The sequence below is a fragment of the Columba livia genome, chromosome 9 (assembly GCF_036013475.1).
Source record: "Columba livia isolate bColLiv1 breed racing homer chromosome 9, bColLiv1.pat.W.v2, whole genome shotgun sequence".
Lineage (NCBI taxonomy): Eukaryota > Metazoa > Chordata > Aves > Columbiformes > Columbidae > Columba > Columba livia.
In genome coordinates, this window is record NC_088610.1 from 6,435,673 (window position 1) to 6,462,557 (window position 26,885).

The 26,885-nt window shown below is 42.2% G+C and overlaps 1 protein-coding gene across 37 annotated transcripts in view; it reads left to right on the top strand.

Annotated features, from left to right (window-relative positions):
* Positions 1-26,885, top strand: part of LPP (LIM domain containing preferred translocation partner in lipoma) — a 397,232-nt gene that overhangs the window by 331,485 nt on the left and 38,862 nt on the right. For all 37 annotated transcript variants that reach the window (XM_065073609.1, XM_065073577.1, XM_065073576.1 and 34 more), the window contains one exon: positions 6,844-7,013. In XM_065073609.1, the coding sequence (XP_064929681.1) occupies positions 6,844-7,013 (170 nt within the window). The remainder of the gene's footprint in view (positions 1-6,843; positions 7,014-26,885) is intronic.

Genomic DNA, 26,885 nt, shown 5'->3' on the forward strand with positions numbered 1-26,885 from the left:
CCAGGACACAGTAATTAAATCATGGCCTTGGATTTTATTTCTGAAGTGTTACAGGCACACCTTGCAGCATGAAGCTCTGTGAAAGATTGTGTTTTCTGATGTCTGGTGAGGAAGAGGGAGTTAAGATTGATCTGTCTCATGTCCAAAGGCTGTGTAAGACAACGGATGCACACAGCCTGCTGCTGTCAAATGGTGAAACTTCAAGCTTGGATCCTAGCACAATAAACCATTGCCAAGGGCTTCCCATGCAGTGAGAAGTCTGAGTTCAGAAGCAAAAAAAAAGAGTAGGCAAGGAAGGCAAAGCTAAAACAAGAAAAATACCGTAATTTCCTACAGAATGCACAAACTACCTTTGGGTTTCCCTTCGCGCTATTATTGTAGCGCCCTGAGTGCTGAAGTGTTAGAATAACTCAGACGAATACGATCAATGCATCTTTCCCTAACATAATCACAGTTGGATGCCATGTTCCACAGGAGGGGAATAAACCCTCTCTTGTAGATCAGGCGTTTGTCTTTTATTCTCTTTGGACAAATCAAGGAACCCAGGATCTGTTTGGTGCTTATGAGATCGCTACCGTTGCGATTAAACTTGATTAAGATGTACTGACAGTTAAGGTCTGCTGTTACAGTGTTATCCTAATGGATTAACTTCCGCTCCTCTATCCCTTTAAAATGGAATAATTGTGCCTGTCTGACATAGATGCCCTGAGGAATCCCATGTGTTTGGGAAATGCTTGAAAACCCTTGGATAAAAGTCACCAGGAAAGAGGAGGGAGAGAGAGGAAAATCTTGGTACGTTGTTGACTTATGGTCAATGTTGTCCTCGAAATGCTGTTTTGTCATCAATATTTCTTCATTAGGAATAATGATTTTTCCACATTTACTGCCAGCTGATTCAAAGCCATCCAAAAGCAGAATGTGTCATGAATCTCTAAAATGCATTTGCTGGCGAGCTCTAAACAGAGATGATTAGAAAAATAACGCAACGGAAATACTGGGTGTCTCAAGGCTGCCAGGGGAACTTTTAGTGAGATATTTTGTTCAATGTATTTACATATTTCAAAAAATGTTCTTAGTACACTTCTGTAAAGGCAGTATGCTGTATTTCTTTAGTTCTTTCTTGCACAGTGTATCAGGGCTGCAGTGAGAACTGGGGAATACACTTAGCTGATCAAGGGAAATTGTGTAATTGATAGGCACTGAGGATGTGACCTTGTGGTATATTCCCACAGTACAGTTAAGTGGGAAACAGCTTTTTCCATCGTGCAGAAGTTTTTGAGATATCAATGTTTTTCCCCACATTTCAGCAGATGCAGAACCTTCCTACTTTGATGATTTTATCAGAAAATTATCCCCTATATCTTCTCTATATAGAACGCATGCTTTGAATTCATGAATTTAAACCTTTTGTAGGGAGGTTTGCACATTTTCTCTCTGCTTTCTTTACTCTTAGTATCTAGTTATTGCCTGAATTGTCTGTGTTAGGCACTGTACATCACATAGCAAGAGACGGTCCATGCCCTCCGTGGCTTAGTGTCTAAGTAGGTATGACAGACAAATAACGCTGTAGACCAAAAAAGGCTGATACAGTCCTTGGATGTACAAACAGGAGCATCTCAAGCTAGCTGGTTGGCGTTACATTGCTTCTGTATTTGGCCCCAGTGCCTTCAGAATATTGTGCCATAAGCATTAGTATGACGTGTACCTATTCCATCATCTATCTTCAGTGGTGGATGTTTTTCTAATTGGCTCACATTCTTAATCTGACATTTAAAAGTGACTCATGTCCCAGATAAGGTTGGACACCCTGTATCTAATTCCTCATCTCCAGATCATGCCCAGACTCTGGCCAAATCTTAAGAATCTTGCTGAGTAACAGCTCAGATTATGGCCTTTTCTATTCATCTTCACAGATAAAACCTGCATCCGAGCTCCAGTGACCTTGAATCTCTTTTCTAAAAATGCAATTTATTCCTGTTCATGCTCAACTGGAATGCAGCTGCAGAAATCACTCTCTAGCTTATCACTTAGGCCAGATCATTTCTGCATCTTAATCTCTCCTCTGGTTTTATTTCTGCATCATATCAAACAGAAGCTTCTTGTCTACTTGCATGGCCTGTAATGACCTATTCCCGCCCTTTTTTCCTCTCTTATTCTCCAGTGACATATCAACTCATCCTTCCTGTCTGCAGGTGTCTATGTTCAGTCTTCAAGGACTTACATTCCCTTTTGTTCTGTCTTTGTCCTTTCCTTGGAAGCATCCCATTAAACTTCCCTTCAGACTCCCTCTGGATCCTCTTTCAAATTCTTCCTTAACCTTTTCCTTTGCTGGGCTGTCTACAGACTCCTTGTCAACAGTGAAACATTTAGAGTGCTGAGACCACAGTTTTCCTTGCTGAGCGGTTTTGTCTGATTGCTTCTTTGTATTTCCTAACTGTACCCAGTTGTTATTGCTTGTATTAGATTGTAAGCTCCTGCAGTCAAGCCCTTCTTTGAATTCTGTGTTCGTCTAATACCCAGCACAACAGGGCTGGTCCACAATCTAAGCAGCCAGAATCTGTGGTGGTATAAGCAAAAAACATGTAATGATGGTAATAAAACAACAAGAAGTTAGAACGTGATATCATGTGCAATATGAGCTTCTCTCCTCCCTTCCCCCTCTTCCTTCAGATTTGCAATATTTCAGATTTTTTGTACAACAGAAGACAGTAAGTGAGGAGGTTTCAGAATAAAGTATAGTAGCTGATGTCTCCTTTCAGCTGCTGAAGTGTTTCCCTGTGATCCGCTCAGTAATGATGGCATTTCCAGCAGTTTCAGCAGAGAAGCCACTGTGGGCACCTCTGTATTTCCCCCCAAGGTTAAGACCAACATGTGGCAGCCAGGCTACGCTGAAGGAAGGTCATGGCCAAGGTTATGAACCTCTTTCATGCAAAAGTAGAGGACTCTAGTCTCTGAGGCTTCCCACCAACGTATCACCTTCTAGTTTTGCTTAAATTATTTTGAAAAAGGACCTAAAAAGGGCTGAAGGGGCAAAACAAAATGTTGGAATGACATAGTTTCATCTTTGTGCAGTTTAGTACTAATTTCGTCCTTTGTCTTTAAGCTGCCTTTTAAGTGCTGTTTGTCTCTGTGGGAAGCAAATGGGTCACGTTGTTCTATGTTTCTACTGTAATACGCTGCCTGCTATTTTTCTCTTAGATTATTTGTGTAATCTTTTTTGTGCAATCTGTTTGTTCTTGAGTCTTGCAAGCTTTGCCTTTGCTACTTCTTTCCCAATAAGCAGTGCAACTTGTTCTGTGTTCACTCATGGGTATTCTGCATACAACGGACTGGGTTACTTCAACCAGTGTGAAAATATTAAAATGGGGAACATGTGTGGGCACTTAATTGTGGTGAGCCCAACCACAAATACCTTTGCTGTTGGTAATTGGCACACAGGAAAAGCAGACCTTTGTTTTGTTTCTATCAGACATAATGATAGATACGTTGTTTTTAGTGGGGTTTTTCTGGTTTTCTAAGGAAATGAGGCTTGTGCAATCACACCACTTGTGTGCCTGTGCCTGTCTGCTAGTCAGTTCCTCCCTCACCAGCAAGGCTTGAGACTAACAGCCATTTTCAACCAAATTTGAATGAGGTGCAGGAGTTGGGTGACCAGCTTTTACAGAAGTCTTTTGAGTTCCCAGATGGCACCAAGGTCTGCAGAAGGTGCAGTTTCCAATGGCCATATGACTGCAAGCCAGATCAGTTGTGTATTTGCCCACATGCCTTTACATGGATTCAGCCACCTAACTGTAAGCTCCCAAATTTGAATATTTTGGCTTACTTGCTTTTTACCCTTCAGGCAAGTGAGTCAGTTCGGGGTGTTGCTAGGCACATAGCTTGTGTTTTGATTCTCACTGGAGTGGCCACGTCTCATGAAAAACATGGTTTGCTCCAGGCCACAGTGTTACAATTTGCATATAAACTTATGAAAAAGGAAGCTTTCTTTAAGCTTTCCCGTGCGAGAGTTTATGGGAGAATTTGTGTGTACATAATATTAATAGCAGAAGCTGGACTTCTCATAAATGTTAGATGGGTTGAGTCTGTCACTGCCTGAATGGGAATCTGCTGTGGAAAAACCCAGAAAGAGGAAGGAAAGACTAAGGAAATACCAGCTCCAAGGCGAGAAGTTGGCCAAGACTTGTGTTGTGCTGCTCTTTGGTTTGTACCTGGCCACCAGCAGTGTAGCTGGGGATCGCCTTGGAGCTGTGCAGGAATGTAGCCTCAGGGCACCTTTGGGAGGCAGAGAAGATGTCTTTATGCCCTCTGCTCAAAGAGAGGACAGAGGTGCAAAGGCACCAAGTGATTTGCCAGAGATTACTTATACAAGAGTATATATTTGAGTTAAGAAACAGGCCCCAATCTCCTGACACAAGGAGTATAGATGGAAATATGGTCTACATATAGACAGCTTCTCCAGCAAACAGAGAGATGCCTTAATCAAAGAGGAAGATCAATGTATACAAAGTATACAAGAGCTGGCTAAATTATGAATGTGAGAAGAGGAGGAAGGGAAGAAAAGATTCCCACATTTTCTACTCAGATGTTAACAAAGAAAGCTGAGAAGTGTTTGCATAGACACTACATTATTCTGTGTCCAAATGTCTCATAAAAATAATACTGGATGATCACAGAATGGCACACCAGGGAAAATAAATTCTTCAGCGGAATATTCCCTCTGGAAAAACACTGTGTAAAGTAATACACTAATGGCTTTCAATTTCATGTTTTATATATAGAGATATTAACTGCTCCCCAGACGTCTCTTCATATTACACGAGCAGTTCGGAGAAGGCCCTGGAGCACGCTCGGTCTTGTCCGCACATGGACTGAGCAGTGCTCTCCTGCTGTACGTGTTGTATAAATTCCTGTGGTATATACAGTAGGTTTCTTCTGCCTTCTTCCCTCGTCCCTTGGACTAGATGATATTTCAAGGTCCCTTCCAATCCCTAGCATTCTGTGATTCTGTGATTCCCAGAGCAGTACTGCTCTTGTGGTTCTCTCCAGTGGAGTTTTTTTTCTTCCTAGTCCTCATGTTCTTTTTCCATTCTTCCCCCATGCTCTGTAGCCTCACCACCATGCTGGGAACCCTGCATTCCTTCTCTGCTCGTAAAAAAAGAGTCCTCACAAGAAGCATTACAGTGAAGTGATTAAAGTACAACACTGTCAATCAAAATGCTAATAACAGATGCTAAAGAAAGTTACGTTTTAAAAACAACATTATTCCTTTTGGGGAGGTTTTCAGGTTTGTCTGGATTTATCTGGTGACTTGTTTCTCCACATTGTTCAGACTGGGAGCTGTTTGAGTCAGGAACTGTCTGTCCTGTGTAATGCCAACTACGGTTGTGCCATTCTAGCAAATCAGAATGATCTGGGTTCTTTTCCAGACTTTCCTAATATATCTCAAATGTGTATATATATCATTCTGCTGCATCCTGAGGGATCCAAAATTAGCTTTGCTCCCTGGATATAGGCTATTGGAGTCTGGGAAAGGCAGGGAAGAAGCCATGAGTGCAGTGAGATCGATGGTGTGTTGCACAAGGACAACAGCCCTGCTATTGGGATGACAAGGTGTCTCCAAGTCCTTTTAGGAAATTCTGCAGTATTTGGTTGAAAAGGCCAATAAATACAGACCATGGTATGGTAGAACATTGCATTTTTGCTGGATTATTTAATTATTATTAGGGACATGGTATTAGTATATGCATTTATGAGTCATTCTGTTTTGAACTCAGTCTGCCTTCCTGCTTGCACCTCACAAAGGTATGTCTTCCACCTACCCACTTCACCACCTCTGCACCACAGTCCTCCCTAGGAAAATGTCTTTCCCATGATCTAAGAAAACTGCTTTCTCTGAAATCCTGTCTTCACTTTAAACCTGTCTGCCACATAACATTTCCAACAAGAATCTGAACAAGGCAGCAAGTCTTTTGTACTTGTGTGTGCAGATTTTTTTGTGTTATGCGTTTGTATGTGACATTAAGGACCTTTTTCAGAAACAGAGCTCTTAGGGCTTGTCTTTACTTATAGTCTACTAGCGCCTTGTGATACACCTTTCTTGAAGTTTAGTAAGAATAAAGTATCCAGACATCAGTTTCTTGAGGAATACTTTCTATACTTTAAATAGACACAATATCTTAATCTGTATTAATCTTCAAACAGAAAAAAAGTCATTTTTTAATGTAAGAGATTATATTGCACTCTTTGTAATCACTCAGTCTTTAGCTACTACGTTTTATTTAAAATATCAACTAGCTCAGCATCAGCACCCTGGCAACAGTGCCAGGACTGATACTACTCTACTGGCAAAACCATAAGAAGTTAAATCCTTTTGCCAGTATAATTGACTCCATTGAGGGAATTGGTTTAAACTGTACAAGTAAAAACAACTCTTTAAACAGTAACAATTGTGCTACCACTAGGCAGCTTTACAAGGCATCCTACCACAAAATCCTTTCATTTGGAGGCAAAGCTTTAAGCACAGGTTTATCCCATCTAATTAAGGAGCTGAGGGTGACTATATAGGTGGGTTAGGTGATGGTAGAATGATTTGCATCTGGGGCCTAGACACCTGCTGATCACTGGCCAGCAGAAGCAGCAGTAGAACTGATATCAGCACGGTCTTGGGAGCCAGTTTCAAGCCTCTAGGTCTTTTCATATGGGCTGCTGTGAGAGTGCCTTCTAGTGGTGCAATCTGTTTTGTTGATGGAGCTGCCACGTCCCCCTTACCTCACGTGGGATGACCCTCTCTGCAGCTGGGACTGGGAGCTTGCTTTGACTGATGTCCCTTCCCTTTGGTGACAGGCCGCTGTGCCCGCTGCGGGGAGAACGTTGTTGGGGAAGGCACTGGCTGCACGGCCATGGACCAGGTCTTCCACGTGGAGTGCTTCACCTGCATGATGTGCAACAACAAGCTGAGGGGACAGCCTTTCTATGCAGTGGAGAAGAAAGCCTACTGTGAACCCTGCTATATTGTAAGTACCTATTCTTGTTTGCACCCTACTTTAAATACACAGACATTGGAAACATTGATTTTGGTGTTTTTTCATTGCTATAGAGTTGGCATACAGTTAAAACCTGATAATCCCATGGCAGCGCTGCAGGCACCAGTTTTTTCCATGGTCTTCAGAAGAATTGTGATCTTTTCAGCTTCCTAGGTTGATTTTGTGTTCTGATCTAACCTTTCTGTAAAATGAAGTGGCCAAAGCAGGGGAAAGAAGTGCTGTTTGTGATTATTTCAGCTCTGTAAGGAACAGACTATGCAGTGATTTCTTTAATACTTTTTCTTTCTAAAGCAGTAGCATTGCTTTCGAAACTCTTCTCTGTAAAGAAACCCAATACCAAAATGCTTACAAATTGTGGTGCCCACCAAGATTAAGGAGGTGGGATGCAAGATAGCACTAGAACGTCTGAAATAGACCTTTGCTTGATAGAAGTCCTTCTACTGAACTAAGGGTCTTAGGATTGGATGTCTTTTGAAGCTTATCTTACCCTAAAATTTCACTCCTTGCCTCCAACAAGCTCTTAAAGCAAGCAATTAAGAGTTGCTCCGAGGAGCTGCACCTTTTAAGAGGCTCCCATTAGAGTTGGAACCAGCTGCAGATTAAAGAAACATCACATAACATGCCTGAGGCCTTACCTTGGTGTGACCTTAGCATACAGTGTATAGGGATGATCTGTGTAACTTAGAATAAGAAAAGCACTGAAGTGTTTCTTAAAGCATTGGTAGGTCTTTCTCTAAACCAGAGTTCTTTTTATAAACAGTGGACCCGAGTTGCTTCCAGAATTGGATTTGCATTTCTGAAAGTAAAAATTATTTTCTTGACACTTCTGGCATTCCAATAATAATTTAAGCAGCAATATATATTTCTGAAAATGCCACCAGTATACCATTGTTCCTTCTGTTTCTGCAGAGCCTTTGCAGGGAGACCATTGCGGAAACATTGAACATAAAAGAGAGGATTCTGTCTTACTTACAAGGCAGTGATATATAGGCCTTGTTAATTGGCTTTTTAAAACTAAATGATCTTTTGATGGAATACGTATCTTTTAAACCATTACCATTTTTGTTTTTGCTAAAATGATTGCACCATAAAAAATTTAAGGTTAATTTAATGGGCATGCTTGACCATGTGCAAAGCACTGCACATTTTAGGAAGGTGCATTTGTAATATGACTGGAGCAACTTTATGTAACTGGAATTAAACATTTCATTGACTTCATCTGCTTGCAGACTGATACTTTCTTTTCTTCTTTTTTTAAATCAAGCACGCATTCTTCACCACTCATCTGCTTTAGTTTGGGAAAACATCTGCATTAGGCACTGTAGTAATGGTCTAAGATTATTTAATCCCATTCCTTATACACTTCATTAGCCTGAGTGAATTGTTGGCAAGGGTTCAGTAAACTTCCTACATTGGGAGATAAAAGGATAAAAAAGGAAAGGGAGAAGGATTCTGTTCTTCATTTTCTTTCAAATTTATCTTCTATCTGTTTAAGGGATAAAGGAACAATAATTGCCTCGTTGCATCTGTGTTTGTACATTCTGTGATATGGCTTTGCAGCTCTGAGTACAGAGGAAAGAGTAAATGTTTAATAGCCTTCTTTTATATAACCAGAAGGGGCCTTTAAATGTTTATCCATGCAGTTCACAAAAACCTGGTTATGGACTTAACCCAAAACACGTCCGGATCCATCTGCTGCTGCACATGCAGGGGGAAGGATGGCGATGCTGATGGGGCTACGTACGTGTAGCTGGACAGCTGGTAGTGCGAGTGGGAAATAGAAAGCAGGAATCTGGCAATGTGGTGCAGAAAAGAAAAAAAAGCACACATTAAACTCTTAAATGTGGAAGAAACAACTGATGGGAGCCTAAATCTTAAGATCCTTCATAAAGCTGAAGGCTCTGCTGTGCAGAAAGCCAAATCTTCAGAGGATCTAGGCACCTTCCACGCTATTGGCTTTAGGCCTGAGGAACTCGTGTCATAGAGCATATGTCTCATAGTTTGTTTTTTTTTTTCAATGAAATGAGGTCTGCATTGGCTTTGCTGGGGCCTGAGCTGGGTTTGCAAGTTGTTCTTCCAAATGGATTGGGGGCTCTTAAATTGCTGAGACACAATTTTGAATGCTTTTGCGTTTACATGTGTGGTGTGGTCGTACTGAAGTCAATGAAAGTGAGTGACCTGCTTGTAAGTCTAGCCTGTACTTAAGGATTTAGCTGAATTGTGGCCTCTGATTATTTTTTTAAAATTTATTTGGAGCTTTCCTAAGTCCCGTTATCAGAAAGTAACTTGGACACTGGGAGCCCTAGTTCTGTAGGAACGCAATGGGATGTGAGAACCCAGAGCCAGATTCCCGTGGACCTGAATTCCTATGAAAGGTGGACCCTGTGTGACCAGCCCAAGACTGCACAGCTAAACCCTGGCTGTGGCCAGCTGAGAAAACAGGATTCTCAGCTGGTACAAATCTGAGTAATTCAATGAAGCTTGTTTACTGGTCTGCCTAATTCATGCTGATTTCTAGCACACATCCCCATTTCCCCAAGTCCAAAACTCTTGAACTACTATGCAAGCCATTAGGCCAAGCTCTTTCATTTACATAAAGAAAATGAACTATAATATTTGCCTAGTCATGATACATAAATTCATGAATTCTTTGATTTTATTTCTTTAATTTCTTTGTCAGACTTGTGGCCTTACATGCATAAAAACAGTGTACAAAAGTAAAAATACATGTTTTTCAACAGTTAGAATTGGCTAATCTTAGTTTATTATATGACTCTTCTTAGTCGTGCTGGAGTGAAGGCGTAATTAAGATTACTGTGAAGAGCTGTATTTCATTACTGGTTAGTCAATACCAAGCCTAAATAGCCTGCAGAAGCATTGTGTTTTGGTTTTGTTTCTGGGTTTATTTATCAGTGACCCAGTTAAGACTAAATTCCCCAAAAGTCTGAATTAATATCTAATGAGATCAAGCACCTGTTTAGTAGCAGAGTTAATTGTTTCGCATGAAACTCCTCCCACCCAAAACCAGTCACTACCGTTTTGTGTTACATCTTACGAACGCAGTGAGTTCTGTTGCCAGTGCGTTCGCTGGTTTTGCTCTGCATCCAAGGATTCTTTCATTATTGATGTTATTTCTAAAAGAGTACCAGTCTTCTCCATTAAGACACTTCTGCTGAACTAAAAGCAATTGTAAAAAATCAAGTGTTAATAGGAGGCAGATGTCTCCTAGTCATTACAACAGTCAAGTAACATCTGAAATATCATGACAGGGTTTCCAGTGTAACCCATGTACTGCTGTAGACATGATGAATGCTATGTCTGCAGTATGTTATCAGTATGTTTCTCCCCTCCCTTACAGGGCAAATTACAGAGAGAAAAAAAAAAAAACAAACACATTTGGTTTGCTTCCTGTAAGTAGTTGAAGAGATTTTTGCACTGGACTAGGTGCAGAAAGAAGGTTGAGAGTAATATCAGTGAAATCGTTGTTATAAAAGATTGAAGAGCAAGATGTTAGAGCAGTGCCAGCTGTCTGCTTTCCAGATACTGTATTATCATAAGGACTGAACACAAGGTTAACCAGACACACCGGTCTGGCAAGAGTGCTGCTGCTGTTTTGTGAATGGGATGTTCTTTGATGTCCTGATGGCTTCCTCCGGGACGTGGAAACTTTCCTCCGTTCTTTATCCCCTTTCCTGGCAGTCCAGTGTTTGGCAGTTGGAGATAAACCCTGTGAGGCTGAGGGCTGGAAGATGCTGAGCACCTGCAGTTAGTGCAGAAAGCAGCAAGATACTGCAGATGCTCCTGGCTTCCAAGGAGCATCCTTCTGTTGCGTCCAAGTGAATGTGACCCACCACTGGGCCCTGAGGGTAGGACCGTGGTGTGATAAGGGAGGGGACAAGAAAGCAGAAATAACGAACCAAGCAAAGCAGAAATAGCCAGGATCAGATGAAAGGGAGTCAGAAGAAGTGGTGGGATAGAAATAATGAGCTATTGAAGGAGAAGAAAGAAGTTGTCTCACGTCTGTCTAGCTAGAGCAGCGGGGGAAGATGTTGGAAATGTGCTGCAGTGCCATATGGAGACCCAGGGCATCAAGGTTTCCTGTTTCTGCTGTGTGATATCGAGGACATGACCTTAAACCCTACCCCAAAGATCACTTACAAGGATTTTGCAGGGTGAGGTTAATCTTTCCATAGTACTAAAGCTGTGGAAGTGCTTGAAGGGGGAAGAACTGTGCATGGAAGTCATGCCCTGATTACTGCCTTTCCCCAGCTTTAAACTCAAGATCATAGGGCTCCACTTTTTTTTCCACAACTATTGTTTTGTGGGCAAAAAAGCACCACTTCTTCAAGGTGTTTCTCTCTTTTATTAACTTCTTTCTGGTCTATCAGAGGCTGCAGTTCAGAAACACTGTTTTAGGAAACATCCACTGGTGCCACAGAGTATCTTCGGAAAGCTTAAATTTGCTAATCATTCTGAAATGGTGACATTAACTCAATTTGTGCTCATTGATATCTCTAGTAAAACTGCTATTGGCTTCAGTGTGACTGGTATTGTAAACATCGCCCTGTGTGTGCATGTGAGTGTGGTTGTTTGAAAGCTGTGCAAGAGCAGCTACCCCCAGCACATTCGGTTTAAAGTGTGAGGTTGATCCCTGCAGTAAAATTACATCTATTTTTAAAAATAATTCTGCAATTTGTAAGCAGAGATTACAGCACTAATTTAGCAACCATGTTACAATTTAAATTGGACCAGAAAAGAGAAACTATAATTTAAAGATTTTTTTTTTTATGATACAAGTTTTCTTCTTTTTAAAGTAAAAAGCCCTTTATTCTTGTTTTTGTCAAGTAACGTATTGAATTTGAGAGTAATTTATGGAAAGTGCTGCCAGCATGGTATTGCGAGTGCTCCACAATTTGAATTTAAACTGCTCAATGGGATCATTAAGACTATTATGCCTGCTTTCCAAAGAGTTTGAATTCAGAATGACAACTGGAACAAAAATATAAAATAAACCGCAGAGAAGTCACGCACTCTTTACGTGATGGAATTTTTCTGCCCTCGAAATATTTCAGTGAGATCAATGCTAGTCTTCAATCCTCTCCTAGAAAAAAGCTGCTGTTGCTAGTTTTAGTTCGGTGCTCCTGCGTGAGTCATCGGCAGCAGGGAGCTGAACCGGTGACCCGGGGATCTGAAGGCATTAAGCCTCGGCTGCTGGAGCAGAGAGGCACAGTTTGGCTGCACCAAGCAGCTCCGGGCTCCTGCACTGGATATTCCTTAACCACAGCAGGAGAGGTCCGTGGGCATAGCAGGCACAAAACAGAAATCTAGAGTTTGTTTGCTCACAGGCATGTTTTAATGCTATCGATTATTAGTTTTGGTAATTTTGCTGGTTTAGGTCCATTTGGTAACTTTGGAAAAAAAAAATCATGGCAAGGAAAGATTGTTGTTCCTGGTAAACTGATTGTCATTTGTAAAACTGAAAATGAATAAATCCCTAAAGATTTTAACAATCTGTTCTATTAATACCACCCAGCGACAGTTGATATAAAAGAAATACAGATGGATGCTGGAGGAGGGAGTGGTGGCTATAAGCTCAGTGCTGCTGATTTGAGTGGTAAATGGTCTTGTGTGATCAGGGAATAAAATAGAGGAGGATGGGGTGCCGTTGTATAAACTGCACCTGGAGCTTGCAGGAGTCCAAGTCTAGGAGGTACCAAAAATGTGTGTGACAGAGAATATGTCAGTGAAGCAGCTTCTGTCAAAACTGGGACGGATATTGAACTTAGCTGACCCTCTTGAAGCCTGACTTTGTTATTTAAGTGGCCTACCAGCTGCTATAGAGAATGGGTCATGTCTCTTATTTTGTCACTAGACAGGAGGAAAAGGTTCCTTTGCTGGGGGGCTGGGGTCAATAACCTTTTTAAACTGGAGTTATAAAGAAAAGGGCGAAAGCATACCATGAGACGATGCTACATAGGAACTCCACTGTGGAGATTCAGACTCATATCAAAGAAGACGGAGCCAACTCATTTCACTGTACAACAAGGACAGGAAAAGAAGTCTACAAACAAAGGCTTGAAGAGGAAACATTCCTGGTCCTTTAGAAGACAGGAGAGCATGAGCCCTGCCAATAATTGCACTGGGCTCCCCTTGGCGGAGGATTAGGAGACCACACACTTGTGTGCTAAGGATGGCTTAGAGGATGAAATTATTCTTTTTTCAGTGAAGCAGGACATGCTTGGGTAACTGGCCCAAATAACTTGATGAGATTAAAGGTGTAGTGTGCTCTATCTCCAACCTGCTGTTGCTGTTGACTTTTGTGAATGCAGATGATTGGCATTGAAGTAAATAGTGAGAGGATCAGGCCACACCTTGGTATAATTGACTTTACAGAAAACTGAATGGGGTGTTGCTTCAGAGGAAGACCAGCTATGAATTGTGGAAGTAAAGCAACTTGATGCTCCCAATGATGGCAGTGTTATGAGGTGGATATTTTTGGAAAAGTCACCATAGTGGTGGATGGCATCTTAATAGATATGTTTGTGTTGGAAGGTTGGGCATGAAGTGCTGATTAACTAGTTCAGTGATGTCTTGGTAGCTCAAAGTTTTGCTAGCGTGGATGGATCATTTCCCACTTGTTTCCATGGTCAGTCTTTAAGAATATGTCTTTATTAGGTCAAGATTCCGCCTCCACACGTGGACTTGCTTGAGACTTTTGTGATGGCTTCCTAGAATCCAAATCTTTCCTCCTGCGTGTGTTGGCAGTCATAACAACCTGAATTGTCTTCTTGTCTCTGCCTTGCGCTTTTATAATTAGAAGCATTTTTCATATTTGATTGTATAAACTAAGTGTTAATTAGACATGCATAATGTAGAAAAACTATACTATGGGAAACTTTGTGGAGGGAGTTCTTAGTGTAACTGAAATAAGATGGTATTGTGAAGGATGAGCTGCTGCCATTCAGAGAATTTCTCACCTCACGGTGTGAATTCCACTGACCAGCTGCATATTCTTAGCAAAATAGTCTCCCTTTCTGTGGGACCAGTAGGATTTTATTACTTCTGGCTCTACAGCTGGTTATGGATCATACTACAGCAAAGGGAATGGTGAGTAATTTAGCAATGACTTTAAGCTGTGTGTTGAGATTTACGTTTAAAAGGTATCCCAACTCGTCTACATTCGAAAGCTTGCGGGAACAGCTTATAAGTTAAAAATAAAGTCTTATGCACCAGCGTCTTTGTAGTAGTTGGAAAAAAGCTTCATTTGTGGTCAGGTGTAGAGAGATATTAGATGGCAAGCCAGATTCAGTGTTTGTAGCATTCACCTCTGCTTTTCTTTTAATTGCACTTTACCGCCTTCTCAGCAAACTATTTGCTGCTTGCACCCTTAGCTACCTGAGTACCTTTACTACCTGTGTAGCATCTAGAGATCACACTAATAGAACTTACTGTGGTGTGTCAGTGAATGACAGGTGATAGCCCTTGCCTCTAAAAAACCTTCCTGATAAACAGCAGCAAGTGGAGGGAGAAGGCAGTGTCATCATCTCTGTATTGCAGGTAGAGAACTGAACCCAAGAAGATTAAATACAGTTTATTTAGGCATGGATCTCCATTGCTGGAAGCCTTCAAGGGCAGGTGGGGCAAACATCTGTAAAGAACAGTTAAGATCTAGTCAAGCCTTCTCTAGGCAATGGCAGACCCAGAGGTCTTTTCTAGCTCTGCTTCCTCCAGTTCTGAGCTCTAATGACCTCTCCAGGACCAAAAACACAGCCTGCAGTGTACAGCTCAGACTGTCCACGTCCCAATGTTCTGCCTAGTTCAGCCTGCGAAGATCTTGAAGTGAAGGAGGTACCTTTGTTTTCTTCCCCTCCTCAAACCACTGCTGGTTAGAGCATTAAAATGAAAGAGCAGCTGAAAGCTGAGGAGGGCTCTTGGAAAACCCAGGAAGGTGGGAAGGACCATGACAGTGTTCCCTTCCACGAAGTCCTGCTTCTTGCTTGTAGTCCTGCATAGCTATTTGTCAGTTCAAAATGCTGAAGACAATTATTTTGGAAAGGCTGTGATTTATTTGAAATAGGGCTTGTAATTTAGGTGTGTGTTTCCATCAGATCCATGTGTTATTGAGTTTTCTCTGTCCTTCCTAATGCAGTGATGTCGAAGTGCTGCATAGTGTCCAGAATATATATATATATATAAAAAAATCGGAACTTGCTGAAGTATATACAGGGTTAATATTTTTAGCAAATCCTTTTAATGATTTTTCATCACTGATCTTGTGCTAGCAGAGCAACTGGTAGAGCACAGGCCTTGCAGCCAGGCTGTGATATCTGCCAGTAACAGAGCTGAATTTGTCCTGGAAGGGATGTGTTTGGATTTAGCAGGTATGATTTCCCCTTAGCAGCCTTGCAGAGAACAGAAAGTCTCATCTCGCCCGCTCTCTGATTTCAGATGCCCTCTTAACTTCGGTCCAGACAGCAGTTTTCCAACCGGGGCACCAGGGAGGCAAGCGGGCTTTTGCAGCGTGCCATTTCAGCCATCTCCTTGGTGCAAGGACTTTGCTCTAGCAAAAGCTCAGTCTGTGAGTCGATCCTCCCTCTAGCGTCCTGCCTCTGTTTCGTCAACCCAGGACATCAGTTTGCCTGCCTGCAATGTTTGTTTGCAGCAGAAGCTGTTTAACTCATGGTGGCACACACAAGCAAATCCCAGTGGGCTTGGTAGATTTCTGGTTAGAAAAAAAACAAAATCATGGCAGTTTAGGGAAAGCACAAGCATGAACGATGACAAGAGAAAAAGTTTATTGATTCTAAGATTATGTTGAGTGTTTGGTGCTCATAGAGGGTCAAAGCAAATTGCAGGTATGTTGTTTTCTCTCAGCTGCATTGATTATAAATCTATGGGCCAAATACAATATTGACAGAGGAGGTAAATGATCCGCTGGGATGTTCTGGGTACAAGGAAGACCAGATTACAGCTCAACACTCGTGCTGTAGCATTTGCTGGGGACAAGAGAGTTTTGTGCACGGCTAGGTAGCAGTTTTCACAGGAGCAGTGAGCACATTGGTTAATGTGGCTAGCAAGACCTGCGGTCCCTGTGTCTGTGCCCATCCCTGTGAGGACCATCTGTAAGAGTCAAGGCAGTGACAGCACCATGAGCATCAGTGAGTGTGGAGCATCTGGATGGTTTAATATGAGTAACAAAATCTGCTCAGCGTTGCCCCAGCTTTTCCCTGGCTGCTGCTTCCCAGCAAATGTTTGATGCAGAAGAACAATGTGGGTTTTTCACAGCAACCTGATGCTCTTACTGTCCGAGAGACTCACAGCCCAGCTGAGGCAGTGCAGTAAGTGCAGGAATTGGAAACTGGGGACAATCTTTATGCTGCACGCCCGTGTTTCCAAAGGCTTTCACTGTTGTCAAAATGGAGCTTCACAGGGGAGGAAAACCAAACTGAGAACCCTTGTAATGTATTTGGTTTCAGGTTTAAAGCAGGGATTTGATAGGCTTCTTCAGGCCCTGTAGGAATGTTTGCCTGCAGACACTGGGGATTGGAAAAGATCTTTGTATTGTTTTGATTTTTATTGTCTTGCTGAAGTTAATCAGCTAACATGTGATAGTTTAATGCTTCAGCTCATTGTATTTCCATCCTTGCTGTTTGACTTTTAACACAGTGGCCTTCTGTTGTTTTCAGAATCTCATGTTACCTAACGTTCTTTATATAGGTATTTTTTTTTCTAATTGCTCTGAAAATCTGAAAAAATAAAGGTTGTGGTGCCCAAAACCTTAAAGTTGCTACTCACCAACCTGGATGTTTTCCCTTGTGAAGGGAAGCATAGCAAGAGTGATGGGAGGGAGTGTTGACATGTAAGTTAACTTTTGGATGTTATCAGGCATTGAGATTTTTAAGTATGAATATTCGATAGCTTCTGACAATATAATTTTTTGTTTAAGGACGTGTTTGAACCAACACACCATCTTGGCATTCCACCAACAGAGCTCTCTGTGTAAATGCAATCCGTGTTAAAGCCAGACAACAGTTTTAAAAATTAATTTAATATTTTCCACAGCGAGCCATCTGTGACTGGTCATCTTTTAGGAAGCAAATGAACATCATAGCAATGTTCTCCACTCTGTTTGAGTAACTTTTGGATGCTATAGATTAAATGTGCTGCCAAATATTTATGTTCTGTTGTGAAAAGAAAAATATTTGCTTGACATCCCAGTCTCCCTGGCAATTTGCAGTTGGTTGCTCCTCTTAGGAGCTGTGCTTTTCTCATGGGTAGTGTAGGGCAGAAGAAGGGTATGGGCATCCCTGAACCTGCCTTCTGGGGCTCGTTCCTCAGCAGCTGTGGCACATGATGGGGTTTTGCAGATAGCGAGAGAGGTTGAGCCCTGGGTCCTTGCATGGTGGGCACAGGATGGGACAGGGACAGACTGGGTTTGGGTTGTGCCCGCTGCTGGCGTTGATGGGTCGGAGGGTGGTGGAATAGCCACCGTGGCACAGGTGACCACTGTAGCACTCTTGGCAATGTGCAGAAGGCTCAAGAGTTCCCAAAAAAGCCAACTACTCTGCGAGATGTCTTCCGGTGTATCTGCCACAGGCACTGCAGCCATCACCAAGGCAACCAAGTTGCCAGAATTTAGCAGCAACAAGGCAGAAGGAAAAATTAGTGATGGCCTAAATCACGGCTGGCAAATGATACTGAGTCTAATCTGCCCTAATAAAGCAGAGCTCTGCCCTAAGTAATATAAGCCTTGCTTTCAGTAGTAATCTTCACAAAGATATTGTATTTTATCCTGCTCCACAGATTTATGGCTTGCTTAAACTCAATCATTTGTCAAGGGCTCAGAAGTTGGTGTGATCATCTTATCACACCAAGGTACTAATGAACAACTAAAATATCTGCAACAGTCCTGAAATAGTTAATTCCACTTCGGAAAGGCTGAAATGGTCTGAAGAGTCTCTGGTGGCGTAACACCAATTTTTGCTCAGTACTCATTTGGAATGGTCCATATAATTTGCCTTTACTCACCACCTTGGGACTCCTGCAACCAGCAGAAGTCCAGGTGAATCACAAGCGCATAGCCTGTCTACATTTGTCTGTCACCTATAGCATCAATGCCATACATAGAATGTACGTGTTCTTACTTACATGCTGGAAAGAGGCCCTTGGAACAGAGAAGGGAGAAAAAGCATTCCTGATTTGCTCTATTACCTCTGACAGGTTTACCTTCACTGTGGCATGGCAATAAGATTAAAGTTTTATAGCAATATCGCCTCCATCCAGACAAAAAAAAACTTAAAACCTCTCCTCTCTGCTACTTAGATTTCAAACTCTTTTATAGAGCTTCTGCATCTGTTAATAAAATCCTTAATTCATTTTGAACATTTTATTGTCACTTTGGATAAAAGTTTAATCAGATAGAATTATTGCCCTTCTAATATTCCCTTAACCTTTGCGTTTTAGACTTGGACCATATCAGTTAAATTTTAAAATCACTTTTTTATAGACTTGAATACCCCCATCTCCATTTTAGAGGGTGCTTTTGCACAGAAATGCCACAGTCTGTCTTGAGGTCATGTGAAAGCGTAAAAGGCTCTAATGTGAGCACTGCTCACTTTCTGCTGAAGTGTCTTGCATGCCCTATTAATTACTTTAATGGTGACATGCTGCTTTAAGGGAGTTCTTTATTAATACCACTAAATCTTTTTTTATTGTTGTTTAAACACTTTTTCTTTCCTTTATGTAGATGTATTTAATCCTTTCTGTCTTTAAAATAAACGAGTGCATAACTCCACATGAGGTGTTTGACGCTTCCATTTTGCATCCTCAGGAGGGGGTAGGGCAGCATTTTGCTGCCTTGTCTGCATCCCAGCAGAGAAGTGCACATCTGTACTTGTGTCTGTCATCATGTGTTAGATTGTTGTGGTGGAAGCAATTTAAAAAATATGATATGTCTTTCCACAAATAATATGCAGTGAGCTCGCTTCTGCTCTTCCAGAATGCTGAGATTTTAGAGGTCAGTTTGGCTTTCTTGTGGAAAAGTGCAGCATTCCCAGTTCAGGAGAAGACTTGCTTGTGTTTGAGCCCTTTCCTAGCAAGGAGGACACGTTGTTTTGCACTCCTCAGTCTGAACACGTTAAAGTTACAATGAACTATTACAGTACTATTACTTACAGGTGTATAGCATTCATTATACCAGTTTATTTATAGACTAGTCACAGTATCACAGTATGTTTGGAATTGGAAGGGACCTCAGAAGATCATCTAGTCCAATCCCCCTGCCAGAGCAGGTCCTTTTACTGAACTAGCTAGCTGGTAAAGCATTGACATCCATGCCTGTAGCTGGATTTAAATATATCTTATCTCTGCTTTTTAAAGTGATATCATTTGCAAAATAGGTATTTTGATCCATATTAGTTGTAGAATTTCTTGGTCTGGGGAGGGGAAGTAAGGTATGAAAAAGATATTATCTTTGAGACATGGAGAAATATTTTTAGAAAGCACATAAATGACTGAGGAACTTGCTGTTTCTTGGTCTGCGAACCCACTCATGACAATGAGACAAACTCTAAGTAGTCTTTAATCACTTTTGAGATCTATAATTAACCTTTGCTGAGCTTAAAGAAAATAATAATGGATTATTGAAGAACCAACTTTGAAGAGGTTTCATCAACAGCAACTGGTCTTTTCCATGGTGTTACACATGGAGAACTTGTGTTACATGGTGGGGTCTGTCTCTGGACCTCTGCTCTCCCTGATGAATTCTGGCTCCTAGAAGCTGCTGAGCCTAACTGGGTAGTCAGGTTCCTGTGCACCCTTCCGTGGCCAATGTATATCTGTACATACACAAAAACGTGCACAGAAGAGTCTGGAAGCCTGAATTCAGTCTGAAATTACTTGGCATTTGCCTGGGAAAGGTTTTCCTTCCTCTTGTGCGCCATCCCTCAGGTTTGTCCAAATCACTCTGCAGTTATCAGTAGCACACTTTGCTGTTGAGTGGGCAAAGCCTGTTGCTCACGATTGCTATTGTAATTTTGGAAGCGGGCAGTATACTTGTGCACTTGCATGGTAGTAAATGGTACCTTTTGCTTTTTCAGTTTTTGCTAAATGGCACTCTTTGCATTTTAGAATAAATAACTAATTAAATGGCAAGGCTAACCGCTGTTTGGTGAGTGTAGAGTCACTCTAGGTTATACAAGGGACCTGATCCTGTAAATCCAATTAGTCTAAGGTATAGGCCTGCTCCCACTGATCCTAATTTGAATGTTTTCCTTGATGCTACTGGGAGCTGAATCAGACTTGTGGTACCTGAGACAATGTGGTTAATGAAAGTGTAGGAGGCATAGACCCCCATCTCATAAACTGACCCTTTGATTCAGTGAGGAATCTGGACGGGCTACATTAACAGCGTTTTCAATTTCTAGTTTTTAAAGTCAAAGTTAAGTAAGCATTCATGTGAATTTTAGTGGAATTTCTTAAAATTAACTGTGAAGCTAAAAAGCAGGTTTTTTTCCCCTCCCTTTAGCTTGTGTTTACTTCCCTTTTCCCTTGTGAATACCTTGTTTATTTTTTAAATAAATAATCATATTTTAAAGCAGAGTAAATAAATTGCAAAGTGTGCTCCAATGGGGTGGATAAATATATTCCATCTGCTGGGGAGTGATTATTAAATAATTCACCAGTGGCAAACCCAGGAGTGGTTATCCATTTTCCCCTTATTCATGGGTAATTTTTTCTAGATCCCGTAGGAGCTCATTATGTTTTCTTTGTACATAATGTTTAATAATTTTTAAAATCTGTCACTAACCCCTATATCTACAGATTTTTAAATTTTTTCAAAAATATTTGTACTTGTGTGTGCATGTCTGTGTTGGCAGAGGAAGATGTTTGTTCCCTTCCTTTTGTTGTTGTTGCGGGGATTTTTTGGTTGGGTTTTTTTTGTGTGTGTATGTTGAGAGAAGGTGAGCACTGGTGTATGAAGTGAGGAAGCTGGGAAGCAAATTTCCTTGTGTGCATGGGCATTTGTTCCTGTGCATTTGGTGGACGGGTCACATCCCTGTTCTCACCCTTGTATGGGAATCAGCATGAATTCAGAGCTGTGGCAGCAGTCAAGGTTTAACTCGTACTTCAGTGTTTATAAACAAAGGAATAAGAAGCAAGGAGAGGAAATAGGATGTGCATTTGAAGGGCTCTGTCTTTTTATTCAGTGTTAGGAAGAGTTTGGTTATCTTCTAAGGGACCAAGAGTGAGTCCAATGAGCTTTTGAATAAGCAGTAAATATCTGGTAAAAGCTAGAGCTTTATCCCGTCAGTGCAAAAATTGCCACAGATATGTGGATTGGTGGGCTTTGAGTCCAACCTTAAGCGAATTGCTCAGCTCCTCCTGATAGCCAGCAGATCCAAAGGTCTCCCATGATGGGCTTCGAGCAGGCTGGGATGGAGGACTGGATGGGGCTGGCACAGTCAGCAGCTGGCACCTCCAGTGCCGGATCCCGTTTCAGCAATGCTTGTGTTCCCATAACTGTGTCTGCATCCCTCGCTGGGCAGGAGGTGAGGGACCACCATCCCATCCTGCAGCCGCCCGATGCCAGTGCCCAGGGTCCTGTGGTCAGAGCTGGGCTCTACCCCGGGCTGGAGGCAGATGTTTGCAGTTAGAGGACAATCACTATCTTGGTGCTAAAATGTGTAATTAACCACAGGAAATTCTTTCCTTAGCTGCTGAAGACAGGAAGGTAAAAGTGTCTCTTCGTGCTTTCGCTGTTTTTCTAGGGAGTCGAGTGAATCTGGCTGCCCTCACTGCAGTCCTGTTCCCAGGCAGGTAATGTTCTCTGCTGTTCTCTTGCACATGTCCAAAGGTTCATGCTGTCAGCCAGAATAAAACAAAACCCTCTTGCTGAGAGGCGGAGGGCTGTTTTCTTTCTCTCCTCCTTTTTCACATTCCCTGTAGGCATGTGCAGACTCCGGGTTTCGGAGGCAGCTGTGCTCTGTGCGAAGCAGCAGCAAACAGCTTTTCCCTGGGACAAACAGCACACCCCAACAGTTTGGTTTTTGCTGCGATTTCCAAATGATTGTTGACCTGAAAAATCCTCCTCTTGTTATTCTGCTGATCTCTTCTCCTAACTGGGGAAGAGTTGTTGTTTTCTTGGTGTTTGTTTTGTTGGGTTTTTCTGGGGAGGAGGGAAGTAGTCTGGATGTGAATTAGCAGAACATTGAACATATTGCTTGTTTGTGAAGAAAGGTTCTTCTTTCCTTTGCAAGATGTTTCCCAAGCTCATATTGTAGATAGCTCCATCATAGTCAAAACTGTGGTCAGAATAACGTTTCCCATGACTGGTTTCTGTGAAAAACATGGATTTTGTTTCTCAGTCTAGGATTGAAGTGCTGCAGCTACTAAGGCTGGTGCTGGCTCTGGGCTCTCTTCCCCATCTCATTCCCTGCTCCACATGGTTGGCACAAGGAAGCTAATAGCCAGGTGAAAGAACTGTGGCGAGGGATCAGATTGAGTATGAAGTCCTAGAGCAAGTGAACAGTGTGTTCAGCACTGTATGTGCTACAGATGTACAAAAGAGGAGGCTACACCTTGTAGAGCAAGGGGTGGGAGGATAAGCTGAGTTGTGCTGGCCAGCATGCCGGCTGCAGGAAAGGTGGTGAACTCAGGGTTTGCTGGGCTGCTCTAACTTAAATCTCAAGAAATCAGTTTCAAGGAGGAAAAAAAGGTACAGCTAAGGACTGGAAGGGTGTTTGAAGGATGTGACTGGAGGTGGAGAGTACAAAATTATTGCCGTGCTGGCTATTTCATGCCCAAGGCTCATCCTTACATTAGCAGTTCTCCAGCTGTACAGCACTGGAGACACCTACGTTCTGCTTGCAGATCCAGGCTGCTGGTGCTGCTGTTAAGGATGCTGTTTAATTCTGTGTTCACTGATGTCCCTGATATTAACCAGGACTGAGTATTGTCATTTGAAAGCGGAGACAGCTCAGTCCACTAGAAACCTGAGCTCAGGATGTAGGTGGAGGTAGAGAGATTTCCATTACGTCCTTTTTTCTTTTTACCCACATGTGCTGCCTTCCCCCTGGTCCTTGCTGTCTTCAGGTCTCTGGCTCCTTCTTCTTGTGTGAATTTCCTGTGTATTTTGGTAATCCAGTTGCTTGCTTTTGCCCTCTCCCAAGTGTATTCAGGGTGAGAGGAGAAGTGGTTGGGTCAAGCAACAGATTAAGTCCAAGGGCAGAGCTGGGAAGACAGCCAGGCTTCCGTGCACCCTGTCCCACACATACCTGCCATAACCTGGGCACCACTTCATGCAGCTTTTCCTATAGTGGCAGTGCTGGCAGCGCCTCTGCCTAAATACACAGCAAAAGCCCTGCACTGAAGACTTCTGCTGCAGGACACATGCGCTTGGTACTGACGCAAAGCCTGTCTGCTGGGCTTTAACATGGTGGAGCACGTATTACAATGTGCCACCAAGAAAACTGCAGTTGCCAAATGTTTCTGGTTTTACGTAAACCTATTCCACCGAGGTTGTGATCTGATTTTTTTTCTCTGGTGCTGAGAAGAGCAGTTGAATCAGACAAGAGACCTTGTGGGTGGAATACATTATGTCCAAAAATCAATCATAAGGTAAGGTAGGAATAGAATTGAGTTTATTTACAGTCCGTTGACTTTTATAGTTAGCACCATTTATTAGAGAAGATGAAGAAGAAAATTAAGCAGAGGGCAGGGAAATGTTTCTTTGTGATGTTTTTGTGCCTGGCAATGAAAAGAGATGTGTGTACGAGCTGACAATTTATCTTCTGCCCTGAAGAGAAATGACTTGTTCTCAAATGGGCATGAAATGAAATAGTGCAGAACACGATAGGAACTTTTCTGAGTAAATGGGTCAATTTCCTGTCATTCTCTCGATAATTGTATGTAGAGCACACTACGCTCCAAACACTGGCAAATGTGATATTTTTTTTTCCTCCTGTTATTTTACTCCTCTTGTAAATGGGTAGAAAACATATTCCAGTGCTGGCACTATTATAATCAGCTTTTGCCGGTGGCTAATAGCAGTCCATTTTCGGTGAATGCTTATTACCTCCAAGCAGTCCAAGACACTACATAATAACCCAGCACTGTGTAGATTGGTACTGCTAGGAACAAGATGTAGTTATAGGGACTCTATTGCAAATGCCACATCACAGCAGGAAATTCACTTGTCCCTTTATCTTCTCTTTTCTAATTGCAAAATAAGCCCTGATGCTCTAGCAGGAGAAGGTGCCTTGTTTGCCTTCTGAAACTTTTTGGGATGGTTAGGGGCTTTCTGCTCTGCTGTCTCTTATCAGGTTGACGCATTTTCCTGTGCCTCCAGCAGACGTAGCTGTTACTGAGAGGGGGCATAAATTCATGTCAGACTCACTGAGGACTGAGTTGATAATTTTACTGTGGCTCTTGTTAATTAAAAATAACAGAAGTGCTGTAGCAGGTGTTCAATGGGTGATTATTAGGGCCTCTGTGGCACATTGGGCAAATCTCACTAGTAGAGGTGAATACAGTGACAGAGCTTCATGAGTGCCTTTGAACCTCAGTCTGAGGAAGCCCTTAGGAAAAGAGGGAGAATGTTATAGGGTCAGCTCTAAGAAGCTGAATTCTGGCTGCAGGAGTATCTGGTTAGATCCCAAACACTTTATTTCAATAACTCTCCTCCCTCTTAACTCTAAGCTAAACAAGACCTAGACTTGTCCAGTCCATCTCATCATATAGAGTATTATACTCCTACCTGGAGGTTATAGGAAGGACAAAAACACATTCCCAGCTCAATGAGGACTACAGATACCTGAGCTTTGGTGCATCACCTGATGGGGCAACAGAGCCCTGTGAGGGCTAAAACCCATCACTGCCTCTCCAGTGACTTAGGAACATGTAGTCAGTTACACCAGAAATGGATTTCAGCTGAAGATGGTTGGGAAGTGCTGTTTTCACCCCACTTATCCCCCAAAAGGCAAATCTTAATTATGTGTTTTGAAGGGTGGCATCTAAAAGCTTTGAAAGAAAACCCCGAGAACAGGCTTCACTCTCTTTTACTCTCCCCACTAGTGAAAAACTGCTTCTCAAAAGTATCAGGATGAGATATGTTCCATAGAAATTTCCATTTGAGAGGGGAAGTCAGGGGCATTTTGGGAACTATAAAGAAGATATCTTTTTTTTTTTAATCAGCCCTAGCTACAACCCTTCTGAGAATACCCCCAAGCGTCAGTGTCACCTTCATTCTCTCCAATAGATGTTGGATTGGGTCACAGCTTAAAAAAGGCTATTGGAAGTTTATAAACCCCAAACTTATTTTTGTTTATTTTTTTGTTGGGTGTTTGTTTTGGAGTTTTTAGGGGTTGTTTTGTTTTCATACTAGGGACATGACAGCTTCTAGTAGATGTCTCTAAGATCAGACAGATCTATTTATCTTTTATATATACTCTTGATGTGAATGAACTGGAAATAAGGATACCCACAGGACAGATCTTCAGTAACTTCTGCATCTGCTATGAGGAGAGGAAAGGAATTTCATGTAGCAAACCCGCTCTGTGAATCAGCAGTTGTGTATGACTGTTCGATGGAGTTTGCCCCGCTTGGCATAAGGCTCCAGACTCCACAAGTCATGAGGAGCTGGAAGTAAATGATCTCTGGCCTCCATTGGCAGGGAGCATGGAGAAATGTGCACTGTTTGTTCCACCTGTCTCTGGAAATGTGCAGCCCTGCAGGACTGATTCAGAAGCCAGTTATGCTCACTATGTCTGGAGTAACTAAGCTGCCGGGGATAGGATCGGCCCACTGTAAAAGCCACTGGGGGAATCAGGTCAGAATTTGGTGGTGCTGCTGCTTCATCCGGAGAATAAGATCTAGTGACTCTTACTTGGAGTAAAAAGCTAAAGGATCAAGGGTAGAATTAGTCATTTTCCCTGTGTTACATAACAATATTTTAGCAAACATTCTTCTCCCTGAACATTTAAATGCATTGCTTGAATAATCACTGAAGACAATGTGGTAATAATATGTTCCTTATGAGTTGGAGGCAAAGCATTTAGTCTGGTTTTACTTTTGCAAAATATATTAACTTAGTTTTTGTTGATGTTTACACACAGGGAATTGGGGGGAGGAGGGGGTGTTTTGTTTTTTACTGCTATTTCTTTAAGGCAGCATGTTGTCAAGTCTGATTTGCAGACAACTGGATTTCTATTAAATGGGTCTGATGCCTGTGGTGGGATTCATCCCAGATAAGTTCATCTAACTGGAAGCCACGTGCTTGGGCTGACCTGCATGACTCTTGGGAGTGATGGTGGAGACTCACTGGTACCTCTTAGGGAAGAGTATTTTAATCAGCCCTACCTACAACTCTCTTGCAATCACCCCAGTGTTGGTGTTATCTTTGCTCAGTGTATTTAAGGCAAGCCTCATCTGAGTACCTAGAAAGTAGGTTTTCCTCCACCTATAGCTCCCGAGTGGCCTCGTTGTTTAGTCATGCTCTAATTCACCCTTGTTCAGATCTGGCTCCACCAGAAAAGGCAGTTCTTACCATTTTCTTTGACACAGCCAGGAAAAGAAAGTGGAGGCGCGGTACATCCAGACTGTTTTATGAGATGTATGTGGTTAGGGAACTGGCCCTGGAGATGAGTGACCTGGGCTCAACTGGTGGGCAAAACAACCCCAAAACTGCTATTTCTTTGAAATGTAGGGGAGATGTGGGTGGAGAGGTCTTGGGGGGAGGTCTCGCTTCAGCTGAGGCCAGCATGCAGAAAAACCATGGGATGTGCAGGGGCAGGGAAAGGATGGAAGTGCTCATTGGGAAGATATGGGTCAGGACCATGCCTGTCC